At 37.7% G+C, this 20,863-nt stretch overlaps 1 protein-coding gene and 1 pseudogene across 12 annotated transcripts in view; both read right to left on the bottom strand.

The window, feature by feature from the left end:
- LOC111529800 overlaps positions 1 to 20,863 on the bottom strand; it is a 712,005-nt pseudogene that overhangs the window by 435,989 nt on the left and 255,153 nt on the right. The window lies entirely within an intron of this gene.
- Positions 1 to 20,863, bottom strand: part of ZFAND4 (zinc finger AN1-type containing 4) — a 63,773-nt gene that overhangs the window by 28,295 nt on the left and 14,615 nt on the right. For 6 of the 11 annotated variants that reach the window (XR_003306641.1, XM_026446768.1, XM_026446766.1 and 3 more), the window contains exons 2-5: positions 17,441 to 17,744; positions 7,254 to 7,329; positions 6,248 to 6,315; positions 2,402 to 2,642 (exon numbers count right to left, since the gene is read on the bottom strand). Coding sequence is in view for 10 of the 11 variants with exons in the window: in XM_026446768.1 (XP_026302553.1) it covers positions 2,402 to 2,642; positions 6,248 to 6,315; positions 7,254 to 7,329; positions 17,441 to 17,624 (569 nt within the window). In the remaining variant the exon portion in view is untranslated. The remainder of the gene's footprint in view (positions 1 to 2,401; positions 2,643 to 6,247; positions 6,316 to 7,253; positions 7,330 to 17,440; positions 17,745 to 20,863) is intronic. The other 5 variants (XM_026446770.1, XM_026446769.1, XM_026446772.1 and 2 more) reach the window with 3 other exon arrangements.

Genomic DNA, 20,863 nt, shown 5'->3' with positions numbered 1-20,863 from the left:
GAAGATCTGATAGAATTTTATAAATGTCTTATAAATGATCAATATGCTCAATAAAATAATGTGCTCATGGACTGATAGCAGTATCTGACAGTACCTATGTGTGTGAAAAAATTTTTTTCTAAGATAAAATACACAAAATCTCATTACAGATCAGTATTAACAAGTGAACTTTTGCAATTGACCTTGCAAATTTGATGGGCAACACTAACTTTCAACCTCAATTAGGTAAAACATTATTCCCATGAAAAAGAATTCCATTCCTCTCTGGAATTCTGTGGTACAAACAGAAGAAAAGTACCCAATTGTTAGTCTTATATTTTGAACTTTGTTAGTAAAAGTTTTGTGGAGATTTGTTTTCTTTCTTGTTACATAAGTACCTATTTAGTATCCTTAATGCTGTATCTTGGCCTAAAAATCCTAAAATAGTTACTATCTGCACACCTTTACAGAAGAAGTTTGCTACCTTTGTTGTAGACTAGGAAAGCCTCTTCTAGAACAGGAAAGATAAATGTCCTTCATGGTATGACCAGATCGTTTTCTACTCCTCTTTCTCATTCATCCATCCCTTTCCTTGTCCAATTATTGTAAATGAATACAAAGGAAGAAAAAATAAATAAATTATCTTGTGATGAACAATAAGACAGTTCTAATTAAATTCCATGATGACATTTGAGCTGAGTCATAAAAACAAATAGAAGTTGGCTGAGGAGAAGCCGGAGTGAGAGGAGAAAACGACATTTTAAGAAAAAGGGAAAAGGTGTATAAAAACACAGCATAATGAAAAGACCTGGAAAACTATGGTGACAGGTTGTCAAAGGACTCATACACTAAGCTGAGGATCTTGGGTTTCCTTTAGGAAAAGGGAGCCAAAAGAGTGTGTACTAGGGAAGAAAACTAAACAGTAAGCCAGCACATGGCAAAAGTGGTATGAAGACATTCTATTAATGGCCTAAGGCTGTAACCCTCACTGCTACCTCCTCCATTTCTTGCCCATGGTTTATGCCAACTCTGTAGTGCTAACCAGATGCTGACATATTAAAGTCAACAGGTTAACACCCATGTGTCACAGTCTGCTCTCTGAGGCCACAAAAAGTTGAGTCTTTCTTTCACATAACACTCTGTGGTGGGCAGAATCTGAGGAGAATCTCTCTGACTCTTGACCCCTGGTGTTCACATCACATATGGTTTCCTACCCTTGAGCCTGGGCATGATGGACGTCTTGCTTCTAGCCAACTGAATATGGCAAAGGACGTTGCAGATGTAATTTAGGCCCTAAATCAGTCGGTTTTGAATTCATCAAGAGGGAGCTGAGGGCAGCATCTAGTCAACAGCCAGCAAAAAACTGGGCCCTCCATCATATAACTGAAAGGAAATGAATTATGCCAGCAATAAGAGTGACCTTGTAAGTAGATTCTCCTCCCCAATCAAGCCTCCTGATAAGAGACTTGCTGACACCTTGACTCCAGATTGTGAGACTTGGAGCACAGTGATGCTGTGCCTGGACTCCTGACCCACAGAAACTGTTCTCCAAACTACAAGCTGTTTTTTCTTTAAATGATTTCACCACTACCTTTTTATTTTGCAGGACCTGTAACACCTTCCCTTCCTCTGTCTGCTTGGCAAACTCCACTCCCCTTTTAGGGTCACAGCTTCTCAGAGGTTGTGTCTAACTCTCTGCCTTTCATGCATAATAAAGGCCCTCTCACCTATTCTCCCAGAGATCCTGATGTCCTTTTATAACATCACCAACATTATATCACCGATACTCTTTATAGCAGACTGCATGCTCCATGAAGGTAGGAACAATCATCTTTACAACATCAGTGCCTTGCTCAATGAATGGCCATAGAAGTTCAGTGAGTGAATGCTTAATAACTTGAAGTGAAAGAAGACAAACAATCATAGTAACTCAGAATGCATAGCAACTAACTGAGAGGTTGCCTTGTCCAATTCACTGATTTTTCTATTGCTTAGCTAAATATCTGTAGGGTTTTTCGTCCTGATTTTAGAATATTACAATTTCTCTCCCTTTTATAGAACAGGAAAACAAGATCAGAGAAGAGATTTATCCGCCTTTAAGCAGCAGACTTAAATTTAGAAAAAAAGGTATCAACTTCAGGTTTAACCCTTTCTATTATGCTAAGGTTGTATAATAACACACTATTATGACAGGATTCTATAATCTATTAGGCATCTTAGAGTTTCACAGAGTAACAGAAACAAATCTTTTTATGAAAACATCCCACTCTGTAAAAAAAACCTCAGTTTTATCATATCAATCACATGAAAGACAATTTCAGACTTACATATCGGGGGCTGGAGTAGGAATAAGATGCATGACATTTGTTAATATATATAGATTATTTTGACAACACAAGGTAAACAAAAGTTTATGGAGTACCTCATACGATGTTCTCCTTTTCTCCGTAAGACATGCAAATGAAAACCTATTTTCTTTGAAGAGTCAGATAACGGTGTTAAAGTGCCATCTCCCCTTTCTACTGCAGGAAAGAAATTCAATTGATCTCCTTCTCGGTACACCAAAAATGTAACTTGTTTGTTGCAGGAGCTCTTCTCCCAGACCTCAGCTCGACTGGAATCCAAGTACTCTGCCATCTTCCTAACTGGATCTTCTGTAGGAACTACAAATGGAAAATTGATTAAGTCTTCGATTTGGATCAAGTTTTACGCATCTGGGCACAGTAGTAACAGGATATAATGTACTGAATTTGAACAACAGCCCTGTGCATATAATATAAATATGATATTCTTCAAATAAGTTTCTGATCTTTCTAGAGTTAATATAGCATTCCTTATGTTATATTAATAAGAAACAAACAAACGAAATGCATGATTATGTTACTATGTTAAAAGACAGAGCTAAACCAAAACATGAGGGTTTTTTGTCCTATGCCATTATAGTCTATATTTTTCCCTATGCCACTAGAGTCTGTACATTTGCTGATTCTATAACATTACTATCAACAATTCTTTTACCATATACTTTCTGCTCCCTATATTTTCAAATATTGGTTCCAACAATAATTAAAATCAACATAAATCCCACTTACTTTAGATTAAAAGTACACAGACACAGTCGTATGTGGTGGCTCATGCCTGTAATCCCAGCACTTTGGGAGGCCGAGGCAGGCAGATCATGAGGTCAAGAAATCAAGACCATCCTGGCCAACATGGTGAAACCCTGTCTCTACTAAAAAAAATACAAAAATTAGCTGGGCATGGTGGCGTGCACCTGTAGTCCCAGCTATTCGGGAGGGTAAGGCAGGAGAATTGCTTGAACCCAGGGGCCGGCAGTTGCAGTGAGCTGAGATTGTGCCACTACACTCCAGCCTGGCGACAGAGGGAGACTGTATCTCAAAAAAAAAAAAAGGGGGGGGACACACACACACAAATACATAATTAGGAGACATATCTAAGAAATTAGAAGTAAGCAGACTTATTTTTTTCTTTCTGGTTTTATATAAAGGCTGATTCTGAGAGCTGTTTCTTGACGTGAAATTAAGTAATTGAAAGTACATAATAACTTAGAACGTGAGGGGGTCACTTAATGTACTAAAACTGCAACAGTTCCAGGAAAAAATAAAAGTTCTCTCCCAAAGACATTCTCATCACACTGCAGAAACATCTGCTTTCTCCTAAAAGAGGCAAAGATTTCCCAAGCTGCATAACTTTTATTTATTTATTAACAGAATCGTGGTGCTCTACAATCCTTTAAAAAGAAGTTGCAGCAATAGGAAAGTATTAAACTTGGAAAGCAGTAAGGTAAAAACATCAAAGATGTTTCCATAGCCTAAATTCAATAACACTATTACTAACACAAACTCTTATGATTTAGCTTGCTTTATGAAAATAGTTATTTGGATGTTTTTATTTACTTTCATAGGCCCAAAATGTATAAATATTAAAAGACACTTTTCAAACAACTTCTTGCCCTTTGTAAGTTAATGCTCCACTTTCCATATTACATCCAGAGATAAAAATTTGGATCAGAGGGCAGACCTTTGGGGGGAAAAAAAACAACAAAATACAACAAAAAAGAAATAAAAATTATGCCTATTTTTTTAGATATTGCTATAGCCATTACCACAGTCACATGAAAGTCTTTCCTAAGCCAGCACAGGGCGCCTTACTCAGGCAGGTGTATGTGTGTATCTTCTCACAACAGAAAAGTCTTTCAGATTTTACCAGCTATAAAACAATATATATGAAGTTTGATATACATTGGGCACAATTTAGTTTTAGAAAAGAAACTAATTTTAATCTTTCTATGCTGCTTTGATAATGGTTATTTCAAAAACAATTTTTATCTTTTTATTTGTATTCTTTATTTGAGACAGAGTCTCATTCACTCATATGTTTATGAAGAGTGTTATACAGATTCTGAGGCAAACATATTTTTTCTTTTTTTTTTTTTTTGAGATGGAGTCTTGCTCTGTCGCCCAGACTGGAGTGCAGGGGCGCAATCTCCACTCAACTGTAACCTGTGTCTCCCAGGTTCAAGCAATTCTTTTGTCTCAGCCTCCTGAGTAGCCCGCCACCATGCCCAGCTAATTTTTGAATTTTTAGTAGAGATGGGGTTTCACCATGTTGGCCAGTCTGGTCTCAAACTCCTGACCTCAATCCCAGTGCCTATAATCCCAGCTACTCAGGAGGCTGAGGCAGGAGAATCACTTGAACCCAGGTGGCAGAGGATGAAGTGAGCTGAGATCAAGCCACTGCACTCCAGCCTGGGCAACACAGCAAGACTCCATCTCAAAAAAAAAAAAAAAAAAGTTTACCTCAGAGTCTGTATCACACTCCTCATAAACATATAAAATAATTTTAGTTCTAATAAGAAAAGAAGGTGCTTTGATTAGACACTCTGGTTTAAAGTAGTATTACACACAAATAACCAACTTTCAAAAATGTAATACAATAGAATTCACATGGCATTAAACAGTATATAATTCTCTCTTAATATAATGGCTCAGTAAACATAGGGTTCTTGTGCTACTCTCAAGAGTTATTCCTATAAATATCACATAGTTATTACCATAAATGTCACATAGGACAATTACTTAAATCAAATTATTTAAAAGTCTCTGATATCAGGGGCGCTAATAAGCCCTAACATTACTAACTTTGTTTTTCTCTAACCTATAAAAAGCAGTTCAACAGCCAAAGTAGCATATCTCATTAAATCCTCTTGAAGTAGCTAAGAAAAAGATGGCAATAATCCTATTTTCTAACCAAAATTATGAAACATAGGGATATAATTTGACATGTGGAAGCAAGCCAGGAGTAGAATCAATACTTATCCTTCAGTTTTCTGGTTAGTGAAGGATCAAATAAATCTGAAGGCCTTCCTCAAAATGAGGTCCACAGAAGAGGACACTCTGACTAGTCTCCTCCACTTGATGGGAATTCATGTGACACACCTGACTCAGGGACCAATATGAATACTGCCTGCTCTTCTTGTGCTTAATAAAACCCTCTCATCAATCAAGTCTCCACTAATGTCATCTTTTTTGAGGGCCCTTCCTACCCTGTTTTCTGCATAGCACTTACAACCATTAGGAGTTACATCGACTCTTTACACATTTGTTGTAGGCACTGTCATGAAGCAGAGACTTTCTCTCCCATGTCTACCATACTTGGAACATTGCACTGACCATTTAGTAGATGCTCAATATGTATTTGTTGAATGAATGACTGGATTTCAGAACTACTTATATTCTGAGAAAGGATGCAACAGGGCCATGATAATATCCATGAAACCCAGATGCATCACAAACCAAGTAAACAGGCAACGTTGGAATTTTGCAAAACAATCATAATCTCAGGAATTGAAGATCTGGTAGATTTAAAAATAAACAAGATTCCTATGAAACTAAACACAATGGTAACATAATACTTACAGTATGTCATTCCATTTCTGTTCCCTATATCGGCAAAAGGTTTATTTTTAAATCTCCCTGAATTGGATCAGGAATCAGGTGATTTTTCTGAATTGTATTTTAGAGTTCCAGCAGGAATCAGGTGATTTTTCTGAATTGTATTTTAGAGTTCCAGCCTCTAGGCATTTAGGTTTTAAAGAACAAGGCCTAGAGAACCAAATGTGATTTTTCTAAGACCTAATAGCAGAAAGGAAACCTAAATGAAACCTGAGGCTATAAAAATACTAACTGACATAAAGAATGCTACTGTCAAATTGCTTTTATATATATATATATACACACACACCTACCTCTTCTAGTATTTATAGGTCCGCCACGCATAGCCAAAACTAGCTTCAAGGTACACCCTTCTGAAATGCTGTGGAGAGTTAACACAAAAATAAATCATAATCATCAAAATGCATTCAGTGCTAAATGTACACATAATTACATGCTGGCTTATCAGGCAGAGTGCCTACTCTCTAAAATGTAAAAATATAGCAATGTAAATACATATAAAATGCTAACATATTTACTAGTACAAATAATAAAAGAAGTGAAACAAATTATCATAAGCCATAAAGAAATCCAAGAATAAACATACTGGAAAAGACCTCTGTGATTATGCGTTTTAGCTTGTTCATTTCACATTAAGGAAAAGGAGGCCCAGAGAACAAAAGTGGCTTGCCCAAGACCCAAAGTGTAGAAAATAGCAAATCTATTTAATAAAATAGAAAATAGAAAAATAACAAGGTCTCCTGACTCTCAGTGCTCTTACACCTATTCTACACTGCCTCTTATCCTTTTGCCCTTTTCTTAAGAAAGGAGTGATGAATTATGTGAAAGAGGGGAGAAATAAGGGAGACAAAGTGTCAGAAAGTATGTTGGTAGTCACTGGTGCACACAGCATTGCTTAGTAACAAATGAGAAAGGAAAGACTTTGGGAAGAACAATTCTCTCTTATCCAAAACTCTTGTAAAAACAGAAAGAAAAGGAACATGGCCAGGAAGGAATGGTTCAATATTCAAAGAAAGGAGCAAAGTAGGCAAGAAGATAATAGGAGGATTTCAAAAGGCAAGAGATAAACAGCTTGACATGAAAAACGAAAAGGGAACATAAACGTATCAGAGGATAAAGGTTAAGTAGTATAGAGTACCAAACTAATGCATCTAAAGTTCAGGATGTATGATGAAATCTAGGAATCTGAAATATTCAGAAGAAAAAGAGACATGATCTAAGAGTTCAAAAGACAAATATTAGCATATGGAGTCATAATACTAAGTGCCCACAAAACAGCCAATATGCAATTACACTCACTTGTAATCATTCAAGCAATAATCATTTTCAAGTTCCATGTTATTCCAAATTAAGTGCTGTCGACAGATGGGAATACCTTAAGGGAAAGTTATTAAAAAAAAGTGTTAAGAGAATTCAATAGCATCTCCAAAAGAGTATGATACAAATCTATTTTATTAAGGAACTAAGAGTACTAATAAATTAAACATTGTTCTAAATTGAATGCTAGGTGCTAAAATTTGCAGAAGGCATGCCTAAAAGGAGATAGAGTCCAATCCATTCACTGTAGAAAAGAACAGGTGTTGCAACAACTCTCTGGTCCTAAAACAAGGTGTAAGATAGAAAGCTCTTTAAAAAGGCAAGATAATATGCTCCTGCACAGCAAAAGAAGCTATCAACAGAGTAAAGAGATGATCTACAGAATGGGAGAACATATTCACAAACTATGCATCTGACAAAAGTCTAATATCTATATTCTACAAAGAACTTAATTCAACAAACAAAAAACAACCCTATTAAAAAATGGGCAAAGGACATGAACAGACACTTCTCAAAAAAAAGACATATATGTTGCCAACAAATATATTTTAAAAGCTCAACATCACTAATCATTAGAGAAATGTAAATCAAAACCACAATGAGATACAAGCTCACACCTGTCAGAATGGTCATTATTAAAAAGTCAAAAAATAGCAGATGTTGGCAAGGTTGAGGAGAACAGGGAACGCATACACTGCTGGTGGGAATGTAAATTAGTTCAGCCATTGTGGAAAGCAATGTGGAGATTTCTCAAAGAGTTTAAAATAGAACTACCATTCAACCCAGCAATCCCACTACTGGGTATATACCCAAAGAAAAATAAATCGGTCTATCAGCAAGACACATGTACTGGTATGTCCATCACAGCACTATTCACAATACCAAAGAGATGAAATCAATCAAGACGCCCCCGCAACAGTGGACTGGACAAATAAAATGTGCTGCATATACACCACAGAAAACCATGCAGCCATAAAAATAATAAAATGATGTCCTTTGCAGCAACATGAATGCAGCTGGAGGCCATCATCCTGAGAGAACAAACGCAGGAACAGAAAACCCAAATACCATGTGTTCTCACTTATAAGCAGGAGCTAAACACTGAGTATTTACGGACACAAATATGGGAACAATAGACACTATGGACTACATGGGGAGGGAAGGGGATGTGGGTTGAAAAACTACCTATCGAGTACTATGCTCACATCCTGGGTGACAGGATAATTCACACACCAAACTTCAGTAACACACAATTTACCCATGTAACAAACCTGCCCATGTATCCACTGAACCTAAAATAAAAGTTGAAAAAAAAAGGTTTTGGGCTGGGTGCAGTGGCTCATGCCTGTAATTCCAGCACTTTGGGAGGCCGAGACAGGTAGATTACGAGGTCAAGCGATCGAGACCATCTTGGCCAACATGGTGAAACCCCATCTCTACTAAAAATACAAAAACTAGCCAGGCATGGTGGCAGGCACCTGTAGTCGCAGCTACTCGGAAGGCTGAGGCAGGAGAATCACTTGAACCTGTGAGGCAGAGGTTGCAGTGAGCCGAGGTTGCGCCACTGCACTCCAGCCTGGCAACAGAGTGAGACTCCATCTCTAAAAAAAAAAAAAAAAAGACATCATGAATCAGGCCTGAAGAGTTTAATATTTAAGGCCTAAAATGGAAATCAAAAGCGAACAGGAATAGCTATTCTTATATCAGATAAAACAGACTTTACAGCAACAACATTAAAAAAAAAAAAAGACAAAGAAGGTCGTTACATAATGATAAAAGGATCAGTCCAACAAGAAGATATTACAATCCTAAATATATATGCACCTAACTCCTGAGCTCCCAGATTCATAAAACAATTACTACTAAGAAAAGAGATAGACAACAACACAATAGTGGGGGACTTTAACACTCCACTGACAGCACTAGACAGGTCATCAAGACAGAAAGTCAACAAAGAAACAATGGACTTAAACTGCACTCTAGAACAAATGGACCTAACAGATATTTACAGAACATTCGACCAAAGAACTGAAAAATATACATTCTTCTCATCATGAAACTCCAAGATCATATGAGAGGGCACAAAAAAGTCTCAAAAAATTTTTAAAAATCAAAATTCTATCAAGTATCCCCCCAGACCACAGTGGAATAAAATTAGAAATCAACTCCAAATACACAGAAATTAAACAATCTGCTACTGAACGATTTTTGGGTTAACATTTTGAAATCAAAATGGAGATTGAGAAATTCTTCCAAAGGAATGATAATAGTGATACAAGTTATCTAAACCTCTGAGATACAGCAAATGCAGTGCTAAGAGGAAAGTTTATAGTGCTAAATGCCTACAGCAAGAAATCTGAAAGGTCACAAACTGACATCACAGTTTGATGTGTAACATCACACCTCAAGGAACTAAAGAAACAAGAATGAACCAAACCCACAGCTAGCAGAAGAAAAGAAATAAAGATCAGAGCAGAACTAAACTGAATTGAAACAAAAAAATACTAAAGATCAATAAACAAAAGGTTGGTTCTTTGAAAATACAAACAAAATCCACAGGCCATTAGCTATATCAATCAAGAAAAGAAAACAGAAGACGCAAATAAACTCACTGAGAAATAAAAATGGAGACATTACAACTTACACCACAGAAATGCAGAAGATCATTCAAGACTACTACAAATACCTTTATGCACACAACCTAGACAATCTAGATGAAATGGATAAATTCCTAGAAACATACAATCCTCCTACCTTAAGTAAGGAAGAAATAGAAATCCTGAACCAATAACGAGCAGTGACAATGAATCAGTAATTTTTAAATTGCCAACAAAAAAAATGCCCAGGGCTAGATGGATTCACAGACTAATTCTACCAGACATTCAAAGAACTGGTACTGGCCAGGCTCAGTGGCTCATGCCTGTAATCCCAGCACTTTGGGAGGCCAAGATGGGTGGATCAGGAGGTCAGGAGATCAAGACCATCCTGGCTAACACAGTGAAACCCCATCTATACTAAAAATACAAAAAATTAGCCGGGTGTGGTTCACGCACCTGTAGTCCCAGCTACTCGGGAGGCTGAGGCAGGAGAATTGCTTGAACCTGGGAGGCAGAGGTTGCAGTGAGCCGAGATCGTACCACTGCACTCCAGTCTGGGTGACAGAGCAAGGCTCCGTTTCAAAAAAAAATAAAAGAATTGGTACCAATCCTATTCAAACTATTCCAAAAGACTGAAAAAGAGGGAATTGGCCAGGCGAGGTAGCTCACGCCTCACGCCTGTAATCCCAGCACTTTGGGAGGCTGAGGTGGGCAGATCACAAGGTCAGGAGTTTGAGACTGGCCTGGCCAATATGGTGAAACCCTGTCTCTGAGAGCTCAAAGCTGCAGTGAGCTGTAATCGTGCCACTGCACTCCAGGCTGGGTAACAAAGTGAGAACCTGTCTCAAAAACAAAAACAAAAACAAAAAACCTGTAATGGAAAAGTTAAAAGCACTAGAACTCAAAACACAGTAACAAGAAAACAACAAAAATTTGAATAGACACTTCACCAGAAAAGATACAGATGATGCAACAGACTGAATGTTTGTATTCCCCCACTCAAATTCATATGCTGAAGCCTAAATACCCAATATAATGGCATCAGAGGTAAGGTTGGAGGTCTTTGGAGGTAATTAGCTCATGAAGGTAGGGTCCTCAAGAATGGGATTAGTGTCCTTAGAAGAGAGATGATCTCCCTCTCTCTCTCTCTTTACCATGAGAGGATATAGAAAGAAAATAGCTGTCTGCAAACCAGAAAAGAGTGCCCTCACCAGACCCTAGACCTGTGGGTAATCTTGGACTTCCCAGCTCCAGAACTGTGAGAAATAAAATTCTGTTGTTTAAGCCATCCAATCTGTGGTATTCTGTGACAGAAACCTGAACTTTTTTTTTTTTTTTTTTTTGAGACAGGGTCTCATCTGTTGCCCAGGCTGGACTGAAATGATGCAATTTTAGTTCACTGCAACCTCCACCTCCTGAGCTCAAGCGATCCTCCCACCTCAGCCTCCTGAGCAGCTGGGACTCCAGGGGCATGCCACCATGCCCAGATAATTTTTATATTTTTAGTAGAGACAGGGTTTCGCAATGTTGCTCAGACTGGTCTTGAACTCCAGGACATGAGTGATCCACCTGGCTCAGCCTCTCAGCCTGAACTTATTAAGACAGATGACAAGCAGATTAAAAGAGGCATAACATCATCAGTCATTAGGAAAATGTAAATTAAAACCACAGTGAAATATTGCCAATTCATATTATAATAGCAAAAATGAAACAAAAACTGAAACTAAAAGAACCCAGACAATATTATTAAGTGCTGATAAGGATACAAAGCAACCAGAACTTTTATGTATTACTCATATAAACACAAAATGGTAACAGCCAGTCTGGAAAATAATTTAGCAGTTTTATAAAGTTAATATATACTTCCTATGCAATTCAGCAATTCCACTCTTAAGTATTCACCCAAGTGAAATAAAAACCTATGCTTCCATAAAAATGTGTATGTGAAAATTTATATGACTTTATTTGTAATCACCAAAAACTAAAAACCACCCAGATGTCCCTCAACTTGGGAATGAATAATTATGGTACTTCCTTATAATTGAACATTACTCAGCCATAAACAGAATGAACTACTGATACATGTAACAATATGATAAGTCTCAAATGTATTATGCATAAGTGAAAAACAACCTGACTTAAGAGACTATAAAGTGTATGATTTCATTTATATAAAATTCTAAAAAAGGCAAAATTACAGGAACAGAAACAGATCAGTGAGTACAACAGGGGCTTGGAATAGAGGAAGGGATTGACCACAAAAGGTACATGAGAATTCTGATGGGTAATGGAACTGTTCTATATCTTGATTGTGGTGGTGACTGTATGACAGAAAATGTCTGCCAACACCAACAGAACGATATACTTGTTATGGGTTGAAATGTGTCCCTTCAAAATTCTTATGTTGAAGTCTAAGCCCCTTATACCTCAGAATGTGACCTTAATTTGAAGATAGAATCTTGACATATGTATTCAAGTTAAAGTGAGGTAACTAGGGAGGGCCCTAATCCAATATGACTGGTATCCACATAAACAGGAGAAATTTGGAGGCAGATACACACAGACACAAGGAGATTATCACGTAGGAAGGCCAGGGTGATGCCTTGAATAAGCCAATGAACTAGAAAGATTGAAAGCAAATCCCTAGGAGCTGGGTGAGAGGCATGTGACAGATTCTACAGCCCTCAGAAGGACCTGACACTCACCAGCTAAATTTCATATTTTCAGCCTCCAAAACTGTGTAACTTTCTGTTGTTTAAGTCACCCAGTTTGTGATACTTTGCTATGACAGCCCTAGCAAACTAATACAATATGTAAATTGTATGATATGTAAATTATATCTTCCTTAAAAATGGTTTGTTAGAATTTGGAGACAAATGAAAACATGCTCAGTATTATTAGTTAGCAAATTAACAATGTGTATAAACTACAAAAAATGATCAAAGCTATCTAATCGTATACATTGCTGTGATTACAAAGCCCTTAAGTAACTATTACAATTTTTTAAACAAAAAAATATTTTTAGCAAAACAAATACTTGGAATTTAATAACACTGACATTCAACTTACCAAAAACTTATAGGATATAGCTAACACAGTTATTGGGGTAAAATAAATGGTTATGTTTTTAAGAAGTTGAGACTCCTAGTTTCAGCTCTGATATGTGGAGAACTTTTAATTCACCACTCCTTACAAGAAAAAAAGCTGAACAAACTGAAAACCAACAACTTTTCCTGGTGCCATCAGAGAAATTAGGTAGTAAGGTTAAACTACCATAAAAAAATCTGTTGAGATAGGCAAACCCAGAGAGCCAGAGTCAAGATCCGTTTACGTGAAGCAGAAGCCTCTAAAGTCATGAATTGGAAGGAACACTTACATGGTAATTTTGATGAATTCATAGAGGCTGAGTGTGGACTAGCATGACACTGGGAAATTACTGAGGGCCAGTACACCAGGCCCCTCTAGCCTCCCTACCTCACTTGAACTACTAGAAGTTGAGGGAGAAGAGAAGCTAAGACACACTTTGAAGGTCCCAGCCCAGAGGCACAGACCCACTGAAAGATTTAATTGTAAGATTACAGAATGTTTCCCCTCTTCCCAGTATCTCACCACCACACTAACAAGGCTCCAGTATAACAACAGTGGATTACAACTGAAAGAATTGTAAGACACAAACTCTAAGGAAGAGTCTTCAGGGAAACTCAAGGCATCAGGGGAGACAAAACAAGAAAATGAGAGGAATTTGAAGCCTCTAGCACTTGCAGCTACAGCAAACATTAAACACAGCCCAATTTCTAGCCAGTTGAAGATAAAACCTCACTCTAATGTCCTATTTACCTCAATTCCTATTACCTATATATTATATCTGGTTTTCAACTAAAAATTACAAAGCATGCTAAAAGACATGAAAACACACAGTCTGAAAAGAGAAAACTAGCATCAGAAATAGACTCAGATATGGCAGAGATCTTGAAATTATCAGACAGGGAAATTAAAACAGCTAAGATTAATATGCTAAGAAATCTAATGGAAAAGTATACATGAAATAACGGATTGATAATACAAGCAGAGATGGAAACTTTAAGAATAAAAAGTAGATGTTAAAAATGAAAACACTAACAGAAATAAAGAATGCCTTTGATTGGTCATCTGCAGACTGGATGTGGTGAGAAAAGAATCGGGAAGTTTGAAAAATGGCAACAGAAACTTCCTAGGAGAGGCACAGTGGTATGCACTTGTAGTCCCAACTACTTGAAAGGCTGAGGCACAAGTTTAGGAGTCTAGGAGTTTGAGTCCAGCCTGGCCAACATAGGGAAATCCCATCTCAAAATAAATAAATAAAAGAAACAAAGAAAAGAAACTTGGCAAAACGGACTGTTAAGAGAAAAAAGAACACACAAAAACAACATCTATTAACTGTGGGACAATTTCAAAAGTTGTAGCAATTTCAAAAGGTGCTACTAGAATATCAGAAGAAAAAATGAGACAGAAGAAATAGTTAAATAATGGCCCGATTTTCCAAAATTAATGAAACATACCAAACCGCAGATCCAAGAAGCTCAGAGAATACCAAACACAATAACTACCAAAAAATCTACACCTTCAACATATTATATCAAACTGTAGAAAAGCAAAGACAAAGACAAAATCCTTAAATCAGGCAGAAAAGGGAAAAAAACACCTTACCTAAAGAGAAGCAAAGATAATTACTACAGGGCAGTTATCATCAGAAATCATGCAAATAAGAAAAGAGTGGAGTGAAATATTTAGTGTTGAAAGAAAAAAAACACCAACTTAGAATTCTATACCCTGAAATATTATCCTTCAGAAATGAAGGAGAAATACTTTTTCAGACAAACAAGAAACGTTAAAATCTGGGGTTTTTTTGCAAGAAACCTTAAAAGACATTATTCACAGAAAAAATGATGTAGGTTAGAAACTAAGATTTACATAAAGAAAGCAAGAGGGCTGAGCATGGTGGAATTTGTTGCCAGTGGACCCATATTGCAAGAAATGTTAAAAGACATTATTCACAGAAAACAGGATGTAGGTCAGAAACTCAGATCTACATAAACAAAGGAAGAGGGCTGGGCATGGTGGCTCACGTCTGTAATCCCAGCTTTTTGGAAGGCTGAGGCAGGAGGATCGCTCTGCTAAGCACTTCACCTTTAACTCATTTAATCCTGAGAACAACCCTTTGAGATAAATACTATTATTCTTGCATTTTAGACTGAGACACCTAAGATAAAGAGAGGTTAAGTAATTTGGGCAGCCAGTAATCTGAAGCCAGGCAGCAAGGCTTCGGCACTCCAGTTCCCTTTTTCGAGGCCCACTGCAAGTCCCTGAGCAGGCCCTGCTCCTCCCTTGCTGCAGCCTCCTTATTCCTAATGCAGCACACTCCTTCAGCCCTTTCTCCACTAGCCCCTCCATCCTCCCCACTCTCCCCACCAGGCTCTAGTTCTCAACTCACCAAAAACTTCCCCTAAAGGAAAAGCAATCTGGTAGAATAATCATTTTCCGGGCAGGACAAACCCAAGCAGCCTCACTTCTGCCCTCCGTATTCCATATCCCTCTAACTTGGAGAGTCTGACTCACATCGTGTGACCCCCAATGTCTTCCAGGGTATAAAGATCATCCAGAAAGGGCTTAAAATGTATTTTCCGGCTGGGTGCGGTGGCTCATGCCTGTAATCCCAACACTTTGGGAGGCCAAGGCAGGTGGATCACCTGAGGTCAGGAGTTCAAGACCAGCCTGGTCAACATGGCGAAACTCCATCTCTACTAAAAGTACAAAATTAGTCGGGCATGGTGGCACATGCCTGTAACCCCAGCTACTCGGGAGGTTGAGGCAGGAGAATCATTTGAACCCAGGAGGCAGAGGTTGTGGTGAGTAGAGACTGTGCCATTGCACTCCAGTCTGGGCAACAAGAGCAAAACTCTGTGTCGGAGAAAAAAAGAAAAAGAAGACTATGTTCTCTCTCTGCCATGTGAAGATGCAGTGAAAATGCAGTGGGCAAGCCTAGAGGAGAGCCCCCACCAGAACCTGCCCATGCTGGTACCCTGATATTCAGCCTTCAGACAGAAATGAATTTCTGTTGTTTAAGCCACCAGTCTGTGGTATTTTGTTATGACAGCTCCAGGAGACTAAGACAGTAGGGTATTTTACATACTACCTTATTTAATTTCCTAATATCTGTATTTGTTCATAAACATCTAAACTTAGATTCAATTGTCTAATAACCACAAAGCCACTGCTTTTGTCCCCACAATGAGGACAAGGAATCTATAACTTGGCTCTGGTTCTGACTCGTGGAAACTAAATATTTCCCCTTGGATGAGTTACTAATCTCCTCTAAATCCAAGTTGACTCTTCTGACATAAAAAGATTGAAACAGAATTCTCTCTAAAGTGCTTTTGCTGTATAGAGGTTATTTAAAATTCATGAACGAGATAAAAAATACAGAGATAATTTACAACACAAGAGGATTTCATCTTCATGCTCTAAAAAAGGTATCCTCTAAACTATGATATAAATTGCAAAGCAGAACAAAGTCAAAATAGACTATTATGACTCTAGACCTCACCAAATCATTTAGGGCAGACAAAAGCTTCAAGAGCCATTACTGAATGTGCTGATGTGGTCACTGGACTCGGCCAGCCACTTACTTCAGTAGGATGTCTCCTGGGGCTAGAGAAATAGCAAATATTCAGGAGCTCACGTATCAGAATCCTTGACTTCACAAAAATGAAACATTCTAACCCTCCTCATCCTTCTACAATTCTGAACTTAAAACCAGCTGGAGGGCAACCCTAGTCACTACCTTTATATTACAAGCAAGTTCCAGCTGGTTTCATCAACAAAGGTCCATTTACTGTTATATGGAACAATTTAATTTTCTACTCAAAACTGGATTTTTAACAACTACAAATGGCAAACATTACTTATCGCAGAAATCTGCAAAATGAAAAGAAAAAGACTAATTTTAATTTTTAATTTTTAAAAAGTGCACTTTTAGGCACTTTTTGCAAATATACAAACCACAAAAGAGACGTTACACATTATTCAGCACCCCTGCTATACTAAGGGAACTCTGAATGTATGTAAATGTAAGCCAAAAACTCTTTTCGGAAATCCTCCGCATTAAAAAAAAAAAAAAAATGCGTGGTTGCAAAGCAGTGTAAAAAGGGAAATAAGATCCCTAGAAGGGAATATAATTACTATTTCTCATTAAAAGTAAAACATAAAGTAACATTAAAAGTAACTATAAAATAGTTAAGGCAGAATATGCATGTCACCATAACCTGCTGAAAGTTACTCTAAAATATTATTTCACACCATAGCATGATGCCAGGGATTTGCTTCCAAAGAATCTGGTGAACACAGCAACGGGTACAAAATAGTTCATAAGCTGACAAATGTTGGAGAGAGGAAGTAGAAGGGGGTTCAGTATCTTATTCTTTCTAACATCATATATGTTTGAAATTGTCTCCATTAAAATACTTTAAAAATTACTAGACATTATTGATGAACAAATTTAATTTTCATATCCTAAAAACAAAGAAAGATGAGTACCTTCCAGTCTTCTAATTTTTGCTTTCACAGAAATAATAGTTTCAAAAGGTGAAACTCTCAGCTCAAAACATGTTCCAGTTAATGTTTCAATGAAGAGCTCCATGGTATCATAGAAATGAAGTCTGTAGTAATATGGTCCCATGTTATCATCATTGAAGAATGGAGGCTCTTTTCTGTTATCCATTACTTTGACTTTTCTAGTTCTTCTAAAATATGTCGTAGGCAACTGTATTCCACCAGTTCTAGCCAAATCGGGTTTGAAGACTGGTAATATATATTGTTGTTCATGTCTTGAGTTTTGTACCTAAAAAAACAAGAATTTTTTTAACAAGCCTATCTGAAAGTCGTATTTGTCCATAAAGATTTTTCATGTACCTGTGGTCCATATCAATCTTCCAGACAGCCCCAGAATTCACTTTAGTGCTTTTAACTATGTCTAATCCTGAACTTTTCACATTTGTCTCTGAAATCACTCTCCTATCTAGACCATAAGATTATTAAGAATAGGTATATTTTTTATATTATAATGTACCATACGAGAGCTCAGCACAGTTACTTATATATATAGTACATGCTCAACAAATACTTTCATTGTTAAATGATACATAAACCAAACTCAACAAACACATCAGTACATTTTTGCAAGGCTTTGAAAAATTTATTCATATCCTTTTCTAAAACATACAAATTATGTCTTCCATATCATACAAAGCATAACTTTACAACCATTGTACATTTGACTTTTTTTTTTTTTTTTTTTTGACAGAGTCTCGCTCTGTCACCAGGTTGGAGTGCAGTGGCACAATCTTGGCTCACTGCAACCTCTGCCTCCCAGGTTCAAGCAATTCTCCTGCCTCAGCCTCCCAAGTAGCTGGAATTACAGGCACCTACTACCATGCCCAGAAGATTTTTGTATTTTTAGTAGAAACAAGGTTTCACCACGTTGGCCAGGATGGTCTCGATCTCTTGACCTCGTGATCCACCCACCTCGGCCTCCCAAAGTGCTGGGATTACAGGCGTGAGCCACCGTGCCCAGTCATTTGACATATGTATGTGTGTGTGTATACATATATTTTTTTACATATATATATATATTTTTTTTTTTTTTTTTTGAGGCAGGGTCTTGCTCTGTTGCCCTGAGCTGGAATGCAGTGGCAATGATTAAGCTCACTGCAACCTCAACCTCCTGGGCTCAAGCGATCCTCCCACCCAGCCTCCAAAGCAGCTGGGACTATAGGCATGCACCATCATACCCGGCTAATTTTTTTGTATTTGTTGTAGAGACAGGGTATCTCTATGTTGCACAGGCTGGTCTCAAACTGCTGGGCTCAAGCAATCCTCCTGCTTAGGCCTCCCAAAGTGCTGGGATTACAGGCATGAGCCACCATGCCTACTCCTGTTGTATATTTGAATCATACTAGATAACAGGAATGCCAACCATCATAATAGGTTGCTTAAAAATAGTACTCACTAGGCCGGGTGCTGTGGCTCACACTTGTAATCCCAGCACTTTGGGAAGCCGAGAGGGAGGATCACGAGGTCAGGAGATTGAGACCATCCTGGCTAACACGGTGAGACCCCATCTCTACTAAAAATACAAAAAACATTAGCCGGGTGTGGCGGCACGCACCTGTAGTCCCAGCTATTCGGGAGAGGCAGGAGAATGCCATGAACCTGGGAGGCAGAGCTTGCAGTGAGCCGAAATCATGCCACAGCACCCCAGCCTGGGCGACAGAGCAAGACTCCGTCTCAAAAAAATAAAGTAGTACTCACTAAATCATCAACGGTTTCCAGAGGATATCATAGCATTAAGATGACATTAAAATTGGTAATAAATATTAGACAATCTCTGCTCACATACATACAATGGCTAATGAGTATGAGTGGTAAGCCCAATAAATAGAAGTAGTAAACTAAATGACAAGTATAGAACTAGGAGCACAAGAATTATCAAATTGCTATTGCTATTAATTGTGAAAATTCTATACAGGAGGGCCTTGAACTTAAACTAGGACAAATGATACACATCTTTCTGGTGAGGAGAGTAAGCCTTTTTAAAAATAGCTCTATTGAGAGCCGGGCACAGTGGCTCACACCTGTAATCCCAGCACTTTGGAAGGCTGAGGTGGGCAGATCACCTGAGGTCAGGAGTTTGAGACCAGCCTGGCCAAAATGGCAAAATCCCGTCTCTACTAAAAAAATACAAAAATTAGCCAGGCATGGTGGTGCATGCCTGTAGTCCCAGCTACTCGGGAGGCTGAGGCAGGAGAATCGCTTGAGTCCAGAAGGCAGAGGTTGCAGTGAGCTGAGATTGCGCCAATGCGCTCCAACCTGAGCAATGGAGCAAGACTCCATCTTAAAAAAGAAAAAAAAAAAAAAAGAAGCTTTATTGAAATGTAATTCACATGCCATAAAAGTCACTCATTTAAAGCCTAAAATTCAACGGTTTTTACTATGTACACAGAGTTGTGCAACCATCACTACATATGCTTTAGAAAATTTTCATCACCTCTAAAAGGAACCCATACCCTGTAACCATCACTCCCAAATTCCCCCAGTTCCCCACTCAACCCTAGGCAACCACTAATCTACTTTCTATCTCCAAATTAGTCTATTCTGGACATTTCACATAAATAGAATCACATATGATTTTCTGTGACTGGTTTCTTTCACTTAGCATAATGTGTTCAAAGTTCATCATGTTCTAAGATATATCAGTACTTCGCTCCTTTTTATTACTGAATAATAGTCCCTTGTAGCAATATATCTCATGTTGTTTATCCATCCATCAGTTGATGAGCATTTGAGTTGTTTCCAATTTGGGGCTGTTACACATAATGCTAAGATGAACATTCAACTGTAAGGTTTTGTGTAAACATATGTTTTCCTTCCTCTTTGAAGTAGCTTTGCTGGGTTATGTGGTAACTCTTATGTTTAGCAATTTGTGGCACTACCAAACTGTTTTCTAAATGGTATGGATCATTTTAGAGTCCCACCAACAATGCATGAGGATGCCAATTTCTCCACACCCTTGCCAATACTTCTGTCTTTCTGATTAAAGCTATCCTAGTGGGTGTGAAGTAGTATCTCACTGTGGCTGTGATTTCCATTTCCTTAAAAACTAATTATATTGTACATCTTTTTTATGTGATTCTTGGCCATTTGCATACATTCTTTGGAGAAATGCCTATTCATATATTTTGTCTATTTTTAATTGGATTTTTTATTGGGTTGTATGATATTGTATTGATATGTATGTATGTTACATATTCTAGACAAAAACACTTAACAGATATATGAATGGCAAATATTTTCTCTCATTTTGTGGGTTGTCTTTTGATAGTATCTTTCAAAACACAAAAGTTTTTAATTTTGTTAAAGTCTAATTTGGCTATTTTTCTTTTATCATACTTAAAAAGCTTG

Source organism: Piliocolobus tephrosceles, chromosome 9, assembly GCF_002776525.5.
Source record: "Piliocolobus tephrosceles isolate RC106 chromosome 9, ASM277652v3, whole genome shotgun sequence".
NCBI classification, from domain to species: Eukaryota; Metazoa; Chordata; class Mammalia; order Primates; family Cercopithecidae; genus Piliocolobus; species Piliocolobus tephrosceles.
Note: the sequence above shows the minus strand (reverse complement) of the source record. Positions and strands in the feature narration are given on the sequence as shown.